General features: G+C 46.2%; 1 protein-coding gene across 1 annotated transcript in view; it reads left to right on the top strand.

Annotated features, from left to right (window-relative positions):
* The window catches only part of Galnt14 (polypeptide N-acetylgalactosaminyltransferase 14), a 55,695-nt gene that overhangs the window by 17,688 nt on the left and 14,638 nt on the right, over positions 1 to 23,369 (top strand). The window contains exons 6-10 of the mRNA XM_055622087.1: positions 4,084 to 4,171; positions 4,975 to 5,059; positions 7,451 to 7,554; positions 19,792 to 19,918; positions 22,149 to 22,241. Of these exons, the coding sequence (XP_055478062.1) occupies positions 4,084 to 4,171; positions 4,975 to 5,059; positions 7,451 to 7,554; positions 19,792 to 19,918; positions 22,149 to 22,241 (497 nt within the window). The remainder of the gene's footprint in view (positions 1 to 4,083; positions 4,172 to 4,974; positions 5,060 to 7,450; positions 7,555 to 19,791; positions 19,919 to 22,148; positions 22,242 to 23,369) is intronic.

Here is a 23,369-nt window from a genome sequence, read left to right as displayed (position 1 = left end):
CTAAGTTTCAGGAGCTACCCTTTGGGGGCACACAATAGGAACCTCTGCTGAGTCTGGGTATTGTATGGAGACTCTTCCCATCACTGAGCCTCCAGCTTGAGAAGCTATCCTGTTAGGAAGTGCCCCACCTGCGCCTGCCATCACCTACACAATATCCTTTGAGGGAGTGATAGCCTGCCAATGCCATGAAATACCTGATGCCCGCCAGGCTCTGGACTAGGCCTGAAGGGTACACCAGAGAGCAGACACCAGTCCTCTTGTGTTTTGGATTAGTATGTAAGTAGCAAGCTCGTGTTCTGGTTTGGGTGACTCTTTATAAAGGCTTCTGTAGCCCCTTTCAAGATAATAAGTCAACATAGCACTTGCCCCCTCCTCAACAGCCCTCACTGCCTGTGTCTTCTCCACAGACCAGATACCACAGTTGAGGTGAGACAGAAAACCCAAGACACAAGCCCTCAGGGGTTAGGAATATGCCTGGGGAGCCTGTCACAGCTGTGAGGTGGCACCCATGGAGAGGCTGAGGCTGGGGGATATGCTCCATACTTGGTTTTTCATTTTGATTTTTAAATTGGGAAAGGTAGTTTCATGTCTACTAAAACAAAACAGGATTATAGTCTAAGAGTCTTCAAGACCATTCTTGTGGGTCAATGCAAGGATCCGTAAGTCAGCAAAGCTAACCTACTTGTGGCTATCGTTGATTATAGCAACAGGAAACAGGTCAAGAGCAGCAGTAGTTCCATCATGAGCAATTAGCTGTCCTCTCCCAGATGGGTTCTAGAGACAGTGTTTACTTCTCCTGAAAGAAATGTGTGGCAGCCCAGGGGAGGGGAAGGAAGGGGAGGAGGAGAGTGTTGCCAACTAGAGGCACTCAGCTGGTATCCAGGGCTTTTTAAGTGGGGATCTCAACCACATACATGAGCCTGACCTTCATGGTCACCATGTGGCTGCAGAGGTCAAGTTGGTCCTTCATGGGACGAACCACCACATACTGTTAGCAGGCTATCTAGTATGGCCCAAGATTCCTGTCTTCTAGGCAGGATGTTCCAAGGGCTTAGAGGTTATCCGTAGCAGCGGGCACAGACTAGACATGCCTTTGAGCATGTTTAAATCATTTACTGTATAAGGGTCACCGAAGGAATCAGTGCAGCTGCTGAGGTCCCTGAACACAACACAAGAAGACAGAATGGAGACTTTGTCAGACTTACAGAATAGGTCTCTAAACTTTTTATTTGATTTTAAAACTAAAGTAATAATAGTATCTTCAGGGGTATGCATGGTGCTCAGACATATGTAAGTTGCTGGAAGGTAGCCCCAAGGAGACCCTGGCACCCAGGCAGGTGCAGTGCTTACAGCTGAAGCATTCCCGATGCCCTTGCAACAGAAGCGATGCCTTGGCAATGAGCATTCCTTTCCACCTGGGTAGATTAATTTTCAGAGGCACCTTGTTACTGTCAGATTGAGCTGGATGTGGGAGGCTCGGGGCCAAATTAAGTCTATAAGCTTAGAATCAAGTGCTCAGTGATTCTGGAGTTGAAAATAAGAAGACAGCCTCATTTGGGGGAAAATACTGAACCTAGAAATTAGATAGCTTTAAGGAGTTCCTCCCTGAGCCCTAGGTTGGTGGGTGTAGAGGACAGCTTCCTCCAGAGAGTCTGCCCTCTCTAGGCCACTTGACTCTTGACTCTCATTGTGAGATCCAACAGTCTTTGTGTTTCCAGTTTGCTTATACGATTGTTGGGGCTGATATGCCTGTTGTATACTCACCTACAATGGTCAAACTTGATAGGTTTGGTAACCCCTAGGAGCTGAGGACTTGGGTTTGGTTATTTTGAAAATATCCCTTAGACGATATTTTAGATGCTGTTCTAGCTTTAATTATCTGTATGTGTGCATCTATATGCGGGCATGTGAACATGCACATGTGTGCAGGTGCCCACGGAAGCTCGAGGCATCAGATCCTCTGGAGCTGGAGTTGTAGGTGCTTCTGGGCCTCTTATGTAGGTGCTGGGAACTGAACCCAAGTCCTCTTAGAAGAGCAGAAAGCACTGTTAACTACTGAGGCATCTCTCTAGCCCTTTCACCAGATACTTTGATAGCTACAAATAGGGTATCCCGAGGAAGCAGGAAGTGATGGAATTGGAAAACAAGATGCATGACTATTTTTTAATTGACACAATTAAATACTTCTGCGTATTCACAGGGTACTAGGGTATAGGGCATTGGGTAACATTTCCATGTATATATGCAATGAGTAATGGTCAAATCAGGCTAATTAGCATTTCTGTTGCCTTAAACGTTGATCATTTCTTTTGTGTTGGAAACATTCAAAATCTTCTCTTCTAACATTTTGAAATATGTATAAATTAGTAAAAACTGTATCCCCTAACTGTGCTAAAGAACTGTAGGACTTAAGCCTCCTTTTGCTGAATTTTGGTGCTTCTCTGTGTCCTCTCTCCCCTACTTCCCTTCCTAGCCTCTGGTGATGTCTGTTCCGCTCACACCAACACCTCATGTTCTCACTCATATATGGCACAGGTTTGGATGGCCTTAAGAGTATGTGTTAAGAAATGATGCCTTATGTTGGAGATGATTAAAGTGTTGGGTGACTGAGTAGCATGACCAGATTTTCATAGCAAAAAGAGCAGAGGCAGCCAACCATAGAAGGAAAAGAAACAGAGAGGATCATGGAGGTCCACTGTTGGGAGCGGTGCCTCTGGCAGCTGCTTTGATATTTAAATCTCAGCGGAGAGACTGCTTTTACTGGGCCTTCTCTAAAGGCAGGGTAGAATTTGCAAGTCCATCTCCTTTTGTTTGTGACAGCAGGTAGGATAGCTTGTGAGGATCACACCTCTTCCTCAGGCTCCTTGTGCAAATTAAACCATTGTTCTGAGATGTTTCTACTCTGGCTTAGAAACTCTACAATAAAAAGACAGTTACTGCAGAAGAAGGCTGAAGATGATGCTCTAAGCATCCTGTCTCAACTCTTGTGTAAAGAGGACACAAATAAAGCAACTAGATACAATGTTGTGCAATGGGAGGAGCCAGAGGACAGGAAAGAGGGGAGGAGCTAGAGAACAGGAAGGGGTGAGAAGGAGGAGGAGCTCCAGGAGAGAGCACGAGGAGAGCAGAGCTGGAGGAGAGAGCTTAGAGGACATGGAGCATGAACCAGACCTAAGATTTCATCAAAAAGCAAGTATAATGTGGGAAATCTAAATGTTAGGAAACAGAGGGCTGGAGGCAGAGGAGGAGGCAGAGACTTGAGACTTGCTGCTTGCACTGCTTGCTGCAGCAGCCTGCCTTTTGCTGTGGCTGTCGAGTCTGGACCTTTCCTGTGTGCTGTGTGTTTATTTAAATAATATTAATCCTCACTCCCACTCAAGAACCATTCGACTCTGCTGGCTGGCTCTGGCAGTCCACTGTAGTTCTCTATGAAAGAGTCAGTGTGGATTCAGTCGAGTCCTTTTGGAGCAGTGGCTCTCAGCCTGTGGGTTGAGACCCCTTTGGGTGTTATATATCAGATGTTAATATTACAATCTGTAACAGTAGCATTATAGTTATGAAGTAGCAATGAAAATAATTTTATGGTTGTGAGTCACCACAACATGAACTGTATTAAAGGATCACAGCATTAGAAAGGTTGAAGACTACTGTTTTAGAGTCAGAACCAGAACCTGGTCTGGTTAATGGACCAGGGGGAAAAGATATGGGATGCTCTGTTAATAGAAATCAGAACTTAAAGGAAGGAGTGTGTATCAGTGGAATATGGTGAAACCATGGTTAAGCTGAATGAATATGTGTATGGAAATAGCCAGTGGCATATTGGGCTGATAGGTAGGAGGGAATCAGGGACGGGAAATACAGAAATGCATTTGCCTCCAAGGAACTGATATTTATTAACTTGTCTAAGAACCACGGGCCTCAGGTGAAAGAATTTGGGAACCCAAGTTCTCTTTGGGGATATCAGCTTTGCTTTTCATGACTACAGACTAGAGTAAGAAGTTGATTACACCCCAGCCCCCCGAGTTCCCTGACTCCGAGTTAGCAGGTCCTCACTGAAGCTGAACGCAGGTTTTTGTTTCATAGGACTACACAAGGGTAGTATGCCCTGTGATTGACATCATTAACCTGGATACCTTCAACTACATTGAATCTGCCTCAGAGCTCAGAGGGGGTAAGCATGCCAATACTCCTTCCTTCTTACTCCTCCCATTTCTCCTCTTTTTCTTTCTCAGTGTTTCACCTCCTGTTCTTCCCTTCCCTTCTTCTTTTCCTCCCCTTCTTCCTTCACCTCATCTCAAAGTGGGCAAAATAAAGGAAGGCCTCCTTGTGAGCTGTCTGACATGTCTGGGTCATTATATTGTAATAAAATTCAGCTCAGCTTGAACCTTTCTCTTAGGACAGCGACATGCTGGGGATATAAGTCAGAAATAACCAGAACTCTAGCTTTAATCTGGAGCTTTTCCTAGACATGAGGAAGTAGAAGCAAGGAGTCCTGGGCTACGTTGCTCTGCCATCTTGGCACTAGCATCACCCTCCTCCAGAGACTTCCCCCCCCTGCTCTCTGCCGAGAGCCCAGTTCACTTTCTACCCAATACTGACTTGTAGGTAATTCAGACGGTTGGCACCAAAATTCCTTTACTAAAACTTACTCCTCCGCAAGACTCAGACCTATGATTTTTGTTCCATAACTGCCCATTCCATCACCTTTATGCCATGTGCCTTGGTTTTTACCCTTAGCCGTTTATTTCTTAACTCTACCTAGCAGGGAACTTCACAGAGACGCCAGCCCCCAGTGGGATGAAGGGCTTTAGAAAAAAAAAACAAACAAACTTTGGCGGCCCTATTGTTGGTCATACAAGGGGAGATGTGACTTCCCAGGGACTAGTTTTTCCAGGAACTGGAAAAGGAGTGGGATAAGAAAGCTCTGAGTGTTCTTTGAGAAACCAAACAAACTGGGTCAATGCTGTGTTTCAGGGTTTGACTGGAGCCTCCACTTCCAGTGGGAGCAGCTGTCCCCAGAGCAGAAGGCTTTGCGCTTAGACCCTACGGAGCCCATCCGGTAAGTAAAAAGGGCTGCTGCAGTAGAGGGTGGGCAGGTTCAGCTCCCATTTGACCCTGCTGCCCGTGGTTCAGAAGGGTCCATACTGTGTGTTTCAAAGAGTAGAAAAAGCAAGAACAAAACCCTTTTGCCCTTATTCCCAAAGGTTTCTATCTTCCTAGAGATTTCTGGGTAAGGGAATGGGACCTTTAGAGACCTGTGCTGAGGAGTGGTAACCAACACTCTCAACCTTCACAAAGGCCATGATGGCTTTTATGCGTCCTGACAGCTAATATGTAAGGGTCCCTGTTCATCACATTTGAGCCTTTGATGAGGGAAGAGATGCTTCCTAGGACCCAAGGGCCCAAGGTCTTGGTTGTCAGGGTTCAGCTCTGAGAGGGTGGGTGTATGGAGGCTATAAGCTCTGTAACTGTAAACTAGAATGAGAACATGGATACTGCTGTGTTTTAACACATCCTCTCTTGTTGTATGTGAACATGGTGGCTTGAGCTGAGCTAATTGGCCATGTTGTAGATGGCTCTGCCACACACTCTCTTTTTTGGTTCCATTGTCACCTGGGCTAGCAAGCTGTCCTCCTGGCATTCATAGCCATTGGAGGCAAGAAAATTTGGCAGGAGCATAGTTGCTATGCAGCAGAGAAGCATGTGGTGTCAGCATTGAGATAGGGTGTTATACTTGATGTTATCCTTGAGACTGGTTAGCAGGCTCATCCCAACCTCTTAGGAACCTCCAGACTCAAACAGTTTTGCCTCAGGAAACATCAAAGGAATATGGAGTGCTTGAATAACCACAGACAAGGCCAGCAGACTGGAATTTCTCCATCTAGTCACTTACGAATACCCAATATTATTCAAGAATGCCTGTTTCTCTGCCATTGTAGATGTTTGATTATTTCATTGAACTGACGTATGTTGAACTGAAGATCACAGAGGTACCAAAGAGGTCAATGTGATGGACTAGACTGGTGGTTAGAAACTCAGAGCTCAACTCAGAAGTGAGAAGTGAGACTTGTGTCTCGTGTACCCACTAGCTTCTCTTCCAACCTTCAGATTCTGGAGTGAATCTAAGAGGGAGAGTAGAAGCAGTTGACACTGAGCATCGTGTCCTTTATTTCTGAAGGGAAAGGACCTGCCTCCTGCCAGGCTAAGCACTGGGCTTTTCTATGTTAGCACTTGGGACAGGTTTTTGGTGTGGAGAGAGTGTGGCCTGTGCAGGTACATCAGAGGAGTGGATCAAGGCAAAATCAATGATGGCACTGCAGCTACCTGGGTTCTCCCAACTGCCCCAACACAAAGTCTTGGGACATATCTCAGCATTGAGATATGGTGTTATACTTGATGTTATACTTGAGACTGGTTAGCAGGCTCATCCAGAACCTCTTGAGAACCTCCAGACTCAAACAGTTTTGCCTCAGAGGACAGGTTGTTGTTGTTTTGTTTTTAATGTATGTTATCAGGGAGAGTGTGTTTCCAGAATTAGTCCAGCATCACAAAAGCAGCGTGTTGTCATAGCAAAGGCAAACTCGGCCTTCTGACTTGCTCTCTAGGTTTGCTTTGGAGAAAAACTCCCTTTGCTCTCTGAGAGCCAAGACCCTGCATATTTACAACCCTAGCCACTAATTTTACTGACACATGTCCTAATCCTTATAGAATTGCCTGTTCAGCTCCTGCTGCTCTTGTCTCTGTGCCTCTTGAACACTTTTTCTTTTTCTTTCTGAGTACCTTCTCTGGTGTCTCTCTTCTCACTTCTCTCTTCCGAGTTGAGCTCTGAGTCTCTACCTACCTGTCTAGTCCATCATCAGTGAGCTCTTTGTTACCCCTCTGGTCTTCAATTCAACATAAATCAATTCAATGAAATGATCAAACATCTGCAAGAGCTATAATAGGTTAAAGGAGGAACCCCCATCTACACACAGAAAGAAAGAACGAAAGAAAGAGAGAGAGAGAAAGAGAAAGAGAAAGAAAGAAAGAAAGAAAGAAAGAAAGAAAGAAAGAAAGAAAGAAAGAAAGAGAAAGAAAGAAAAGATTCAAATCAAGGAAGTAAGCCCAGGCCAGGATACAGCCATACTGCTCACAGCTGTTCCCTGCCTGGCCAGTTCTCTCCAAGTGCCATACCAGGCAGAACCAGAGGAGCAGGGGCTGGTGGAAGCTCCTTGGAGGTGGGTTGATAAGTGAAGTTTCCTGTCTTCCAGGGCAGAGAATTTATAAGCAGAAGGCGAAACTCTGTAGCAGATCCTTGTTTTAGATAGCCTAAAAAATATATTGGCTCCTCTGAAGAGGGGCAGATACTGCTAGAAAATTGCTTTGAGTTCTAGACTCCCAGAACCAAAGAGTTTGAGGCTATTTCTTCATATAAATGATCCCCCACCTTATCTTCCTTCCAAACACACAGGACTCCGATCATAGCTGGAGGGCTCTTCGTGATTGACAAAGCCTGGTTCGATTACCTGGGTAAATATGACATCGACATGGACATCTGGGGTGGGGAGAACTTTGGTAAGTCTCTGTTTCATAGATCATGACCTATATATTGTTCAGCACATCCTGAGAACTCAACTGACAAGTTACCAGGGTCTGGCAAGGGAGTCTGGGAAATCTGAGCCAGTCTGTTTGGGAAAAGACTGGCCAGGGTGAACAGTGATTGTAGAAAGGTGGTCATAGCAAGAGAATTTCTCCATGCATGGGAAGTGTGAATAGCAAAGACCAGAGGAGCTTGCCCAAGCAGGTTCTTGAGAGAGAAAGTGAAATGTGAAATTCGAGAGAATGAAGATGGATGCCAAGTCCCTGGGGCCAGATACAGGCTTAAACTAGAAGCAGTGGACTTGGGAATCTGGGGTTGTAGCACAGGAGTGAAAGAGCAATCCCTTCCCATCATTGTGCTGGGTTAATCACCACAAAAACCACGAGGTAATTTGCCCTTACCTTTCAGTGAGACAATAAGCAAGGAGGGAGAGTGGCTGGCTACTGTGTGCAGGTGGCCTGCCCTGGCCACAGCGGTGGCTGGTATTTGCAGCTACAGGGAAAACATCTCAGATAGGAAATCCATTTTAAACATCTAGTTACACTTAAGCTATCCTCTTTCCCTCTATGGGAAAGAGTAGCTTTGATGTAATGACCTTCCTTCCTGGGGTGCTGTGAATAGCTTGAGCTAAGCGAGGATGGTGGCATCTCCTGGACATGTCAGTTTGTACCCAGGAACTGAGACCTGAGAGGAGCTAAATAGCAAGCTGTACCAGGGCTTGGATGTGGTCTGCTTTCTCCTTGAATATCTCCATCCCTCAGTATGCCTAGGGTCTACTGTACAAGAGGCCCACAATGACTGCTGGTTAAGCAAGCCAATCAGAGAAGTGTAAGGGAGGGAGTCCTTATGTGTGGGCTGCTTCTCCTCTGGGGCACTGGCAGGTATGGGGAGGGGTGCTGGCATGGGCTTAAGGAGCAGTACACAGGCCAGAAAAGTGATCCATGGCAGGATTCTTCCTGGCATTGAGCTGCCTGGCATTATCCACTGCCATTGGGTCTCCTGTCCCTGCCCCCGGGATGTTTTATGGCTTTCTTCCTCAGTCACTAACAACTATTTCCCAGAAATTTATGGCTTTGGCCTAACCCATAGCATCTGTTTTCTCAACCTGGGCAGTATAGGGGAGAAATCTATCAGGAAATTGGTTTCTTGCCAAGTGGGGGTCAGGCTGGAAGCATAATAAACAAAACTGGACTCTGCAGTCCCCAGTACATAAGCCAACAGCGACTCTCCTATTTGGGGAGTTGGTCCACAGCGGTCCTGTGGAACGTAACCAAAATTGTGGATGTGCTGGCGTGGGGTTCCAGGCTAAATCAGCCTAGGTGAAGCTGGGTATCACAGTATTTCTTACTTAGTGAGAAGGCCCAGCCCTCCTCCCCAGCAGCAAATACCAGTGGCCTAGTCTATGCCCCAAAGCTGCTCATAAAGATTCAGACAAGACTGGGCATGTTCAGGGTGGCATGGCTATAGACCTCATAAAGATTCTGAAACTGTTTCACTGTCCAGCACATTCTGGGTTGAGAATTTTTGTGCAATTTTTAGAAATCCTTCTGAGTTGCAGCCCAGCTCTATTCAGTTTGTCTGCTGGGGTTTCTTCCTGTCCTCTTGAACTGTACAAGGTGAGGATGGTCCCTCTTGGATGCTGCAGTCACATTTGGATGCAGGCAGCATTGCAAGGATCCACTTGCAAGGATGGCACATTCTGGTTCAACTTAACAGCACCCTTCCTTTCTTTAGAGTGATGCTAACACACAGCTGCTCAAATCAAGATGCAATCTCACAGAGCTGGCTTCGAAGTCATTTGGCATTACCAAGGGCTGATTTGAATAGAGAAGTTGAGAAACAGTCCCTGGGAGGTATGGGAGAGGTATTTTATAAGCTATCACAAACATTTTTGAGACCACAGAGAAGCACTGTAGACAGTCACTGCAGCAATCACTTGTTTCCCTGGCGCCCCAACATTCTATTATGCCGTAGCCAGCTAATAGCACTTTGAAAGCCCTTTCTGGATTATTTTTCTTTTTGTCCTTTTTTTTTTTTTTTAAAAAAAAAAATTTAAATTTTTGAATACCAGAAGATAAAGTACTTTATCTTTATAAAGTACTTTAATTTTGTACACAAAATTTTGAATAAACTTTTGAATACCAGAAGATAAAGTACTTTTCCAAGAGTGGATACATCAGATGATTATGTGCACGGGGTAACCAGGCCACAAAGTATGAGAAGGTGGGAAATCTAAAGTGGGTCCACATGATGGATGGTGAGGTGCCTGGTGTGAGAGTGTGAACAACACTTTGGTTACAAAAGAGAGTGAAAGAAGGTGCCTGTCAGAGTAAAGGAATCCTGTCTGTGGCATATCCCACCACACACACACACACACACACACACACACACACACACACACACACAGTTACCAAGTCTTAAAGATCTGCTTCTGTCTCCCTCATACCTACCTACCGACCTTTTCCTCTCTATCCTGGCCACACTTTGCTAAGTGCTTCTCCAACTCTTAGCTGAGAGGCAAGCCTCCCAGGTCTGCATCTAAAGTGGCTCTCTCCTGCCCTCCCCACAGCTTCGTCCATCTTTTCAGGCTAACCAGGCTGCTTCCCCCCATTTCCAACCTGGCCAACCCTCCTGAACTTACAGATGCTCAGGCCTTCAACCAGGACAGAGCCTCCTTATTCATCCACTGCGAACTCCTGCAGATGGCAGCTCTGAGTGACCTCTTCTACAGCTAGGACGCTTTCTCTGCCTTCTTTTTACTACCATCCTTCCCCCATCTACCTACTCCACCATCCCATTTTCTTAGCATGAAGCTCTTTATATCACCCTTGCACTGAGCATCTAAGTCTGTGGCTGTCTGGTTATCTGTGCCCGCCTCCCTGCTGGCTCCCTTAAGGCAAGAGCAGAAAGCTCATCTCACCTCTGATTCTCGAGGCCCAGAATAGTTGAAACTGCTCACAAAAGGCATGTGTGAAAAGCGAGAGACTGAACGGGAAAGGATTTCTGGGTGAGAAGGCAATCCAGACACAGATGTCTCTTTGAGTTCCAAGATCGCCCCACGCCCAAACCCACGGATGCTCAAGTCCCTTATATAAAATGATGTAGAATTTGCTTAGAACCTATGTACAAGCGCTTATATTCCTTAAATCACGTCTCCGTTACTTATAATACACAGTAGAATGTAAATACAATGTAAACAGTTGTTAAACTACATGGTTTAGGGGAAGATAGTGAGGAAAATGGATGTACATGTATGCTCAAGACAAACCCAATTGCTTCTCTATTTTCAATGAAATACTGTTCCATTGTTGGTTGAACCTGGGATGAGGAGGAAGGGCAGACAATAAAATACATGCAAAATACATGCGGCACCATTTGAAGTAGTTTACACTGAATCCAGTGGAGTCAGGTTTGAGGGCGTCTCACCTAAACAATAGCAGCAGGTTGACATGTTTGTCTTTTCCAGAAGGTAGAATTTCTATGTGCTCTAGATATGTTTGCCTATGTTATGTTGACTTTAGTTCATGGCTCCAAAATTACATGTCCTCTTTGGCCAGGGTGACTGTGACTGAGTTCTACCTTCACCCAGCCCCATCTCCGCTGTAGAAGTCGCTGCAGATGGATTGGCTGCAGGGCCTTGCAAAAGCCACGCTGTGTCTTGGTTAAACGCACCCACCCCCCCATCTGCTGACCCTGGTACTTCATTCTCACCAAGTGTTTCTAAAAGGAGCTGAGCACTTTTGATAATTATACCCACAGTTTAGGACGTGAGCAGGCTTTAGGGAAATGTGGCTTTTAGAGTTTTCTTTCAGAGGTTGATTTGCATTAAAATTGGATACTTAAACTCCAATTTACATAACACAGGATACATGTAATATATCTACTTACTCTGAGTCTGAACCACATCTCACTTTTAGCTTTTGGTCTCTAGAAGAAAAAAAAAAAAAGGAATCTGTTGCCAGTAACAAGTGTATGTGTGGCAGGGCGGGAACGGGGGTGTGTACCTCCAAAAACAGGAGTCTTTGGCACACATACAGGGAGAATATGGGATTTCTGAATTTAGAATGGGGGATTTCCAAGGCACCGCAGGCACAAAGGACAGGGCTGAAAAGAGAGATGAGGTGGAGCCCAAAAGAGACTTGCCACCACCCACCATCCTCAGAATGGAGTCTGGGTTGCCAGGCTATTCCAGGCTCAGGGGACATGTGTGGTACAGGAAGAACTCAGGCTGTGAGATCATAGGAGTAAGTTTGAAGCCTGTAGTTACCACTAAGTACCCTTGGGAAAATTACCTCACCTCACTGAGCCAGTTTCTAGGGCTTGATGGTAGAAACAGGATTAGCAGCTCCTTCCCCCACTCCCCCAAAAAATACATGGAGCCTGTTAGGATGTGAACTTATGTGGCACAGGTTTTTTGACAATGTGATGAGGTCACTAATCAATGACCTGAAGTTAGGGGGTTTTGCAAATGGGTCCAATCTAATATTATAGGATGTCTAAAATCAGAGAGTTTTTTTAGGCATGTGGCAGTGGAGAGGTGGCATGAGTCAGGTGCCATGTTCCAAGGGGAAATTAGCAGCTGCTAGTTTGAAAATGGAAAAGACAACAGGAAGTAGCCGAAAAGGAATTCTGGGCGATCAACCAGCAAGGAGAAGGAAACCTAAGTCCTGAAGCCTTAAAGAATTTCTGAAAATAACTGAATGAGCTTCGTAGCAAATGCTCCTGAGAACCCCCATGAAGAGACACAGTCCTGCCAGGACCTTGACTTCAGCTGTGTCAGGCACTGAATAGAGGACGCTCCCAAGCCCTCTAAGTTTGGGGTGAATCGTTAAAGCAACACAAGAAACTCATTGCATCCACCTGTTACAGGGCTGTGTGAAGACAGCAGAGGCTCTACTTCAGTAGTGTTGGCTGCCTTCCCTTCAGGGTGCCTGTGACCAGTGTCTGATAACGGAGCATTGTCTAACCACCTGAGATACTTCAGTACTCATGCTTTTGCTTTTTGGCCCAAAGTTAAGGAACTGGCCTCAGTAAGGAGTGTGAGGCTCAATAACTGGCCTCACATTTGTGGAAACATCATCTTTTCCCAGATAGAAAGCAAGTACGTACTGATACATGATGCTCTCTGGGGTGCTCTCCAAGAGCTCAATGCCATATGTCATTCTCCAGGCTCTTCCATGATCCCACGGGCCACCCTCTGTCACTGCTGCTAAATATCCCACATGCTGTCAAGTAGGGACATCAGTTCCTTATTTGCCGTCAGAGTTTGGGAAGTTAAAGGGTGTTCATAGCCAAAGGGCCATGGGTGACCACTGTGGACATGTGGTTAATCCTTGTCCAGAAACAGGGACCTGGGTACAGCTTCCATTGTCTCAGGCATGAGGTGGCTCATAGATCCAAAGCTTTCCTTTGTAGGCCAACAAGATGATCGCTATTCATTATCAGGGGAATGCAAATCAAAACAACTCTGAGATTCCATCTTACACCTGTCAGAATGGCTAAGATCAAAAACTCGAGTGTCAGCACATGCTGGTGAGGATGTGGAGAAAGAGGAACACTCCTCCATTGCTGATGGGAGTGCAAACTTGTGCAACCACTTTGGAAATTAACCTGGCAATTTCTCAGGAAATTGGGAACAACACTACCTCAAGACCCAGCTATACCACTCCTAGACATATACCCAGAAGATGTTCCACCATTCAACAAGGACATTTGATCAACTATGTTCACAGCAGCTTTATTTGTGACAGCCAGAATCTGGAAACAACCTAGATGTCCCTTAACTAAAGAATGGATACAGAAATTATGACACATTTGCACAATGGAATACTACTCAGCGATTAAAAACAAGGAAATCATGAAATTTGCAGGTAAATGGATGAAACTAGAAAAGATCATCCTGAATGAGGTAACCAGGAATTAGAAAGACATGCATGGTATATACTCACTTATAAGCAGTTATTAGTCATATAATATAGGAAAGCCATGCTACAATCCACAGACATAAAGAAGCTAAACAACAAGGAGGACCCTAAGAAGGATGCCTAATTCTCATTCAGAAGGGCAAATAGAATACATACTGGAAGCAGCTGAAGAGAGGGAGCAGGACAGGAGCCCACCATTGATTTCCTCTGAAAGACTGCACCCAGCATGGAATCAGAGCAGATGCAGAGACTCATAGCAAAACTTACGGCAAAGTCCTGGGAGTCTTATGGAAGAGTAGGGAGATAGGGAGATAGAAGGACCCAAAGGGGACAGGAGCTCCACAAAGAGACAAACAGAGCCAACAAATATGGGCCCAGGGTCCCCTGCAGAGACTGTTAAACCAACCAAGGACCATGTATGGAGAAGACCTAGACCCCTTGCCCAGATGTAGCCCATAGGCATCTCAGTCTCCTTGTAGGTACCCTAGTAAGGGGAGCAGGGGCTGTCTCTGGCATAGACTCTGTTGCCTGCTTGTTGATCACTTCCCCCTGGCAGAGTGGCCTAGCCAAGCCACAGAGGAAGAGGATGCAGGCAGTCCTAATGAGAATTGATAGGCTGGGCCAGATGGTAGGGGAGGAGGGCTCCCTCTTTCTGATAACTAGGGGAGGAGGATAGGAGCAAAGAGGGAAGGTGGGTGAGGCCAGGAGGAGATGAGGGAGGGGGTTTCAGTTGGGATGTAAAATGAATAACTTATAAAAATAAAAACATTTTAAATTGTTTAAAAAGAAAAAAACGGTCTCTAGTCAAATCAGAGCATTCATTAAAGAACAATGGTGATGACTTAGTTGACTTTGTGCTGCTATCATAGGATACCATACCAGGTGGTTTATTAGGAGCTCTATTTCTTACTGTCTTGGGAAGTGGGAAGTCCAAGATTGAAGGGTCTGCACCTGGAGAAGGTTTTCCTGCTCAATCATCCTTCGCCAAAATGTCGAAGCAAGAGAGAACACTATGGGCAGCAGGGGTATAGAGGGCAAATTCACCCTTTTATAGCGATGGGCTCCTGTGATAACAAACTCACTCCCTAGATTAGCCCATTCACCAGAGCCAATCTCTCATGACCTCTGGTAGGTCTTGTGTTTCCAACAGTTTTGCTTTGAAGATTAAGTCTACAACACATGAACTTGGGGAGAAAAATATATTGGCCTTAATACAGAGTTTGCTTCTTGGCCCAGTAAAATCTGGGAGATTTAAAAATTACTGAATTGTCTGTTACACAAGTAAGAGGAAATTTATAAGTGACAATAGCCAGGTAAATGTCTCTTTCTGCCCACCACTGTCTTCTATATTCCCTTTGTCCTCAGCAGATTTAAGCTTGACCAGAGGTAGACTAGTGATAATGTGATCCTATACATCACAGTACACATATGTAAGCATTCTTATGATGCTCCACTTAGAACAAGGGCCGTGGGGCCACCAAGATGACAAGCATGTAAAGCACCCCAAAGCCTGGTGATCTGAGCTCAAGCCCCAGTTCAAGCTCCTTCCACCTGGTGGGAGGAAAGAACCAGCTCCCACAAGTTGTCCTCTGATGGGCACAGATATTCTCTGGTATATGTACATATGTGTAGACCCCTTTCACATGCATGCCTCCACATTCCCTTCTACCCCCAACACACACTGAATCAATAAATACAACCCACTGCATATAGCTGTTTTTAGGTGATTTGGTGCTCTTTGCCTTTGTTAGAATTCAGTCGAAATGAAGTCAGAACTTCAACCGGGGATGGTGTGATTCCTAGGGAAAGAGCTGCTCACTGGCCCCTGAATTCCTACCCACCACTCACAGGTGCGTCAGATGGGTATTGATTCTGATGAAAGGTGAGGGTTCTAGGAGGCAGTAAAAATAGCTGATGGGCTGATGAGGAGTTGAAAGACAAGAAAAGGGAATGCAGGGCATTAGGGCAATTTGCTCTCAACTATTAATCTGAAGTTCAAAGAAAAAGATCCCATCACAGTGCCCCCAGTGAGGATGGAGTAATTACATGTCTCCTTGCCTGGGATGCAGAGCAGATCTGGGTCTGTGTGACACTTGTCACCAGGGAGATGATGCAGGTGCTGACTGAGCGAGAACCTCTGCAGACTCCCCATGAAAAGACTTTGGCTCCTTCCAACATCACTGAAGAGATGATGGCAGTGTGCGAGGGCAAACATGGAGAGCAAGGCTCTAATGACACATGGCTTCACACCTCAACCTCTGTGGTTCTTCTCATGGCACTTGTCCAAGTCCTCTACTGGAGGCTCAGGATCAGCAGACTTCCCTGAAGGCTTTCACAAAACTGCCAGCCAAGCAGCCCCAGTGTGCGAGCGTGAGGAGTTGTTCATCCTCCTGAAGTCACAGATAAGGGCAGGCTCGTTGTACATCCTGGGTTTTAAGTGTTCCAGAGTAGTGCTTAGAAATCATTACACTAACCTGAAAACTCACATCACTAAGAGAGCCTCTTGACTCAAGTGACATTACAGGGATCCATAGCAGGGCCAAAACTTCAGTTACAACCATCTGTACTTGAGAGTTGAGAGACCTACCTCATCCCAGGCCAATGACTTTTCTGGCTTGAAGGAGAGCTAAGTTTGATAGGACTAGATATGTGACTTGATGAGGCAGAAACTGGATGGTTGATTGTGTGGTTGTCACTTGTCCCACATTGTGGGTGCCTTGAAGATGCTATCTGTGTCTGCAGGTGCACTGTCCAGTAGCAGGTTTTCAGACCTGGGGACGAGAGCTTTCAGGACAACAACTCGGAGTTGGGAGTTGGGAGAAACTCATTGGCTCCCAGTGTCTTGCTGTCAGTTGCCCTAGCAGAGCTGCACTGGGAAACAAGAACATCAGTAAGCACTGAGCAGGATTGTGAGAAAGATGGAGAGGAAACTTCCTGGTTTAGAAGTATAGGAAGATGCCCATTGCCCCCCACAGATAAGGTCTGAAGACTTGTGATAGTTTGAATTTTGGCTCTAACACAACACAGAAGAAACTGAAAGGGTGTAGGTTGGCTTAAAGGAGGACAGAAGATGGGACTACAGGAGGATGCTGGGAGATGTAGAAGAGGTAGCATGGTGGCTCATGTGTCCATGAGGTGTTGGGTATCCATGAAGTTGAACACCACATGTTGAAGTAGCCATGGGGCTGCTGGCATGGAGGTGAGTTGTCAGTGTCATCGAGTGGACCCTGGAATCAGACAGTGAAGCAGCCAGTGATGGAAAGACATCCAATGACAGTGTCAGGGTGGAAGTGAGAATGGGGTAGAGGACTAGGTGCTGGCACTGTTTAAGATGGGGGACTGGACATGACCGGTGGAGGGCCAGGGTCAGTGGACTAAGAAACAAAAGGCTAAGAAGAGGGTCTGCAGGGAAAGAAGTAGCTTGTAGAGTAGGGAGAATGGGATTGAGGTTGCAAGAATTTGATTTTCAAATGAGGGGGGACATATGTCTCATTTGAATACATGGAAAAGAAGATGAAGTTAGCTAAAGCACATGCATCTGCTTAGAGAAAAGCTGGCAAACTTGTGTAGCTTGTATCTGGTAAGCCAGGCCATCATCTCATGTGCTGGGGGTTTATAGAAGTTTCCTTTTCAGAAAGTGAAGCAGACCCTTTTGGGGGTCCCTGGAGAAGAGTTGATGGGAGTGGTTGATGGGGGAACACATGAAACTGACAGGTTTCCTCTGACCTCTGGGATCACTCATTGTAGCGTCTTATCAAGATGTGCAGTTAGCGAAGCCACACCTTGCTTAGTGGCTCCCAAACACCAAGCTCAGGCAGTGACCTAGCCAAATGCCAGTTCTTCATATGTGGGACCTTTGAGGAGACACAAAATCCTCAGGTATTTAGTTAATAAACTGGTGTCTCCTGTAGTGCTGGCAGGAGGAAGAAGCAGCTAGAAGTGGCCTGTGAAGAAGAGCGGACAGGTGGGTAGTGTCAACAGGGTCTGAGATTTGAAGAGATTACCTTCACAAGGGTTTCTCATAATCAATGCCCCTGGGTTTCTGACAGTACTGAATTCACAGCCATTCTCAGAATTCACATCTGTTCTCAGAAGTCTCTTTCATTTGATATTGATACGTTTGACAGCAGTTCTGTGGAGCATTTTGATAGTCTTGGTTTAACTCACAAGGAGCTCAAGGTCAAACCTCAGCAAGCTAGAACCTGCTTTCCCAAGGGTGCATTGAATAGGTCACTACAGACTTGGTAGACAAAGGCCAAATCCCTCCTAAGTCTGCCCTCCATTTTCCTAGGTGCAGCCTGGTCCAGAGAGGCAGGCTGGGCTGCAGGTACTGAGGTGGTGGGGTAGGCTTGATATAAAGGAAGTCCTGCCTGCAACCCAGGGGTGTTTGCCTTAGGAGGAGGCAGACACAGTCAAGAAAGGTTGCAGAGGACATATGAGAGCAGGGAAGCAGGGGAATCCCAGCCTAGGTGTCTGCTCTGAGAGATGGTATGATAGAGAGATCAAGGTAAGGAAACCTGGGGAGGCTGGAAGGTGGGACCCAGGCTGTTGGAAGTACACAGGCTTGTGATGGAAAAGGCCTGGTACCTACATCCTCATCCTCTGTTCCTGCACTAGGACTGCATCACAGGGGCAGCCACTCTTGCCTGTTTTTTTTTCTTTTTTCTTTCTCTCAGGGAACCTGTCCCTACACTTAAGACTCAGCGCAAAAGCATGAGGCAAACAGGAAGTCACACAATTAGAAATTGCCTTTTCTTCCCTTTCTATCACTGATATGCCCAGTAGGGTTTGAATGGGAAAGGAAGTTTGGGTAGACTCAGTAAGGGGGTGCATTGTGTATAGAGAATTTTAAAACAGCCATACAACTGTCTTAGGGTACTTTTCAGTATTACTACACACAGGCAGTTTCAAACAATGACAATGACAACATACCTCTCCCCAATCCTTCTACCACCACTACCATCTCCCTGATTCTTGGAGTCGAAGCTGTGGTCTAGTAAGGGGAACAGGGGCTGTCTCTGACATGAACTCTGTGGCTGGCTCTTTGATCACCTCCTCCTGAGCAGGGAGCAGCCTTCCCAGGCCACAGAGGAAGACACTGCAGCCAGTCCTGATGGGACCTGATAGACTAGGGTCAGATGGAAGGGGAGGAGGACCTCCCCATTAGTGGACTTGGGGAGGGGCATGGGAGGAAATGAGGGAGGGCAGGGTAGGGAGGGGGTGAGAGAGAGGGCTACAGCTGGGTTACAAAGTAAATAAATTGTAATAAATTAAAAAAAAAAAACAAGAACTTGAAGCAATTAAAACAACAACAAAAACCCTGACCTGAGGCCTACTCTTAGTAGTTCCGACAGAAAAAGTCAGTAGCAACAGCCTTCTCTAACTCCATTCCACTCTAACTCCATCCTACCCACCAGCATTAAACATCAAAACAGGAAGAGACAGGCGTATGTGTGAAATGCATGCACCTTGGGGAACATCCTTAGTAGCTCAGGTTCAGTCTTCCTGTCCTAGGACTCAACTGGCTCCTATTTACCCAGTGGGAGAAGGGCAAGCTTGGTGTGGTCCAGCTGCCTTCTGCTGCATCCTTGATGTGTTTTCTACTTCATCCTGAGTCTACTCCGGACAGATGCCTGGTCCCTGTCTTAGAATATTGTTCTATGTTCTCAGAATTCCTTTGTTCTCTTTGTGTGTGTGTGTGTGTGTGTGTGTGTGTGTGTGTGTGTGTGTGTGTGGTATCTGTCTGTCTTTATCTTTGTCTGTCTGTCTTGATCTCTCTCTCTTCATTTATTTGATTGGAGGGTGCATTATATGATTATATGTTTGCTACAGTGTTCCTGTGGAAGTCAGAGGACAACTTGTAGGACTCCATTCTTTTCTTCTATCATGATGGTTCTGTAGACTTAACTTAGGTCTTCAAGCCTGGTAGCAAGTATCTTTGTTGGCTTGCCAGCCTTATGCTGCATTTTTGTCCTAACCATTTGCGGTTATACGGGGTGACAATAACTGATTTTCTACACTGAAAGCTCTGTCATGTATCATGACCCAAAGCAAGCCTTTTATGATCTCCCAAAACATCTCACTACTGTCCCCCACAACTCCATGCTGTCTATTGAGCTGTCTCAGATCGTTCTTCATAGTGCTGGGATTCCGATTTAGATGTGCTCCCAAACAAAGGAACAAACAGCCTAATTGTAGGATTTGTTCTCAGATGGTCATGCAGCCCCAGATCTCAGAGCCAGTATAGCAGGATTAGCAAGTAACAGGAGAAACGTGGATGTCTTGCAGAAATCTCCTTCCGAGTGTGGATGTGTGGAGGCAGCCTGGAGATCATCCCCTGCAGCCGGGTGGGGCACGTCTTCAGGAAAAAGCATCCCTATGTTTTTCCTGATGGAAATGCCAACACATACATAAAGTAAGTGCATTCCTTGGCCCCATGTGTATGGACAGCAGCAAGAAAACGGTGGCCAGGGGTTTGCAATAGATTGTGATGCTCTGCAAGGTGGTCTAAGTGCCCTGGATGACATATGAGTTGCACAGCTGCAGCTTGAACTCTGCCTGGGCAATTGACATTAGTGCTAATCGGAGCCCTACCAAGCCCACCCACGCCTACCTCATTCCCTAGAGCCTCAGTAATTAAAGTCAGATTAAGGTCAGATCCATCCTGCAAGGCTTTGCCTCTAGGTATTTGCAAAAGTTTGGGATGGGAGGGTAGAAACAGCTGGGTAACAGGGAATGATACCTGGGAAGAAGCAAGCCACAGGAAGCTCTGTGGACAAGGTATTCCTGGTAATTACTTTCAGACGAGGTATTCCTGGTAATCCAGCTCCAGAGCCTTTCATCTCCCCTGTATATAACACATACAGAAGAAACCCACCCCTTGCCTGTCTCTCCCTCTCCCTGTCCTTCATTTTCCCAACATTTCTCTTCTTTTAGGTTTTTTTTTTTTCATCAGAATATTCATGTGTTAGCTACTTTTCTTAGTATTAAAAAAAAACAACAACAACTTATATGTACATTGTAGGGGGTGTGGAAAGGTGTACTTGTGAATGCAGGTGACCATTGTGGCCAGGAGAGAGCATGGAACCTGGAACTGAAGTTACAGACAGTTGCGGGCCACCTAATGTGGGTGCTGAGAACCAATCAAATTCAAATCCTCTTTAGGAGCAGTATACACTTACCTGCTGAGGAATTTTACTAGCCCCTGGCTGTCTTAAAAACATTTTTCTCTGACTTTTTCCTTCATTACCTTGATCCTCTCAGCTCTTGATCCTCCAGTTGCCTCACTCATCCATCCAAACTCCTGCTCTCTCTGCCTCTCTCTGTCTCTCTTTTTCTGCTGTTTGGTACATTTGTGTTGGGGATTAGGCTTCACATCCTTTTATTTGGGTTTATTTATTTAAGGTGTTCTTTCTTGATTTATCACACACATATTCGTGGCTCAAAGGAAGCATGGATCTGAACAGTAGTCAAATTCTACATATTGCAAAGCAGGATGCATAAGGAAAGGATCAGTAGGGGGAAAGGCAACAAGCCAGGGAGCATCAGGGTTTTTGTAAATATAAAGAGGTAAGCCAGGGACATCTGGCATAGCAAAGTGGTGCGGTTCTGCAGGAGCCTGGGAGCTGACCTGGGAAGCAGGATCCGTGACTTCAGATATTTGTCCTATTTGAGATTGGGCTTTGGCCAGTGAGCATCCTTGTTGGCCAGTGGTGGCCCATTCTGGTTTGAGAAATGAGGCATACTGTTCGCAAAACAGCTTCTAGCTTGTAGATAGTGAAGCCACTTGCAGGAACCAGCCAGGTGACCCTGTTTCCAGTGCCCCCAAAACCCACTTGCCCATGATTACCTGTCCTTTCAGAAGCTCAGAAGGGGTTGCCATGTTTCTCTGTCAAATGTCTGTGCTCTAAAGTAGACCCAAGGACCTGGAGGAGCAATCTGGTTTTAATTAGATTCCACTTCACTTTCTCCCAGGTGCTCCAGCTGCCCAGATCACCAGCCTTTATTATTTTCTGATCTGTCTTCTTTTGACTCCAGGGATCTTCCTGAAACCCCTTGACTGTTGAATGATCACAGTCATTCCCTCTTCTTCTGCCCCTCCCTCTTCCTTGTTGCCTTTAGGGTCAAATTCAAGCAGATGTCCAATGAGGAGCCTTTGATTGCTAATTGGTTACATGTAACCATTGCCTGTGTGTGCACTAACCTGACCCTTGGGGAGCTGAGTCCTCAGCATGTCCACTGTGGGAAAGTAGAGAAAGGTCCCCTCACCAGGCAGGCCAGAGTTATCTGGTCCTCACAAGTCCCACCTTTGGAGAGCGACAGGCAGCAAATGCTTCTCTTGTCCCCTTTCTGCTTCTTTGTGAGTCACCAAAGCTCAGCCTCTGGTGTGATTTTTTTTTCCTAACTGTACCTTTTGAGGAAAGATTATAGATATTACTAAACTCCTGCGTCTTGGGGTGCCTTTGGAGTTGGGGGACACTCACACGTGCTCTAATGTTCTGATAACAGTAACGTGAACATCTCTGTCCTGGTGACTGCTACCTGGATGCTGCTGCCAACTTTGCCCTCGTGTGTGTATTTCAACCAGGGATGCCCATCGGTGATTCCCAGACAGGCAACCCTTTTGAGACTCCTTCTCTCCCTAGGAACACCAAGCGGACAGCTGAAGTGTGGATGGACGAATACAAACAGTACTACTATGCAGCCCGGCCTTTCGCCCTGGAGCGACCCTTTGGGAAGTAAGTGTGCACTGCTGGAGGAGGGCAGAGAAGGGAGAGGGGCCATCTCATAGGACCATCTCATTAGCTGTCCCCCGAGCCTCTAAGCTCTTCCAGGCCAGGAGCTATGTCCACTCTGCTTTCACATCCCTGTACGCTCTACCCTGTTCTGGGTGTGCATGGCTTCTGCCAGCTCTCCTGTGACCCTGCTCTACTTTAGTAGAGGGAGCTGAGTATAATCTTGCGTGGTGGGTGGGTATTATTAGCTCTTTGCAGAAAGTTGGCATGGAGGGTTGCACCCTCCAGGTTGGAGTTCCCTCCTCTACTTCTCAGTTTCCCCAAGCGGAAGCTCTGCTCCTTCCTTGGAGGCACAGGGGTGGGAGGGAGTGCATGCTCATATGTCAGCAGTCATCAAGATTCCCAGCAGAGGACTTCAGGGGAAGAAGAAGAAAGCTTTATTAAGTGCTCAGTATCGCTCCATGCAGTGGCTCTTTCATCTTCCCTAAGCTCTGAGAGATGCAATTACCTAGCCCTGTTTGACATGGAAGGAGACTGAGGCTTAGGGAGAGGAAAACATACATAGATCACACCTGTAGGGAGGATGAAGGTTCACAACATGCTGATTCCAAAACCATTTGACCTTGCACTTCCCAGCCCTGAGCTGGCTGAAATAAGGAAAAATTACAACTTCCCTCAGTTATTATTTGTGTTTTGGGGTGGTGGTGGTATTTTGTTATGATATTTTGTTCTACTCATTTCACCCACTCACCACATGAGCCCACTGAGCAGATGGGCTTTTGGAGCCTAAACCTCTCCAGTTGAGTCCATCCCTGCACTACAGGATCAAACTACCGAAGCAATTTGCACCTTTGATATTACAGTTCATGCCCACCCTCTAGTTTGCTTGCTCCACCTCAGGACTTTGGGTCCCCTGACCATGTCCCATCAGCCTCATCCTTTACCCACTTCCCTGTCCATCTTTGACTCCTTCTGCTCTTCCTTAAAGTCAGAACTTGGAAAGTTTGGTCCTCTGATCTTTGGCTCTATCATCCACCTAGTAACTCCTTCCCCTACACACAGACACACAGACCCAGAAACAAACCACACACACACACACACACACACACACACACACACACACACACACAC

Source organism: Psammomys obesus, unplaced genomic scaffold (assembly GCF_907164565.1).
Source record: "Psammomys obesus unplaced genomic scaffold, mPsaObe1.curated_primary_1811, whole genome shotgun sequence".
NCBI lineage: Eukaryota > Metazoa > Chordata > Mammalia > Rodentia > Muridae > Psammomys > Psammomys obesus.
The sequence above is the reverse complement of the archived record's forward strand: the minus strand, read 5'-3'. Positions and strand labels throughout refer to the sequence as shown.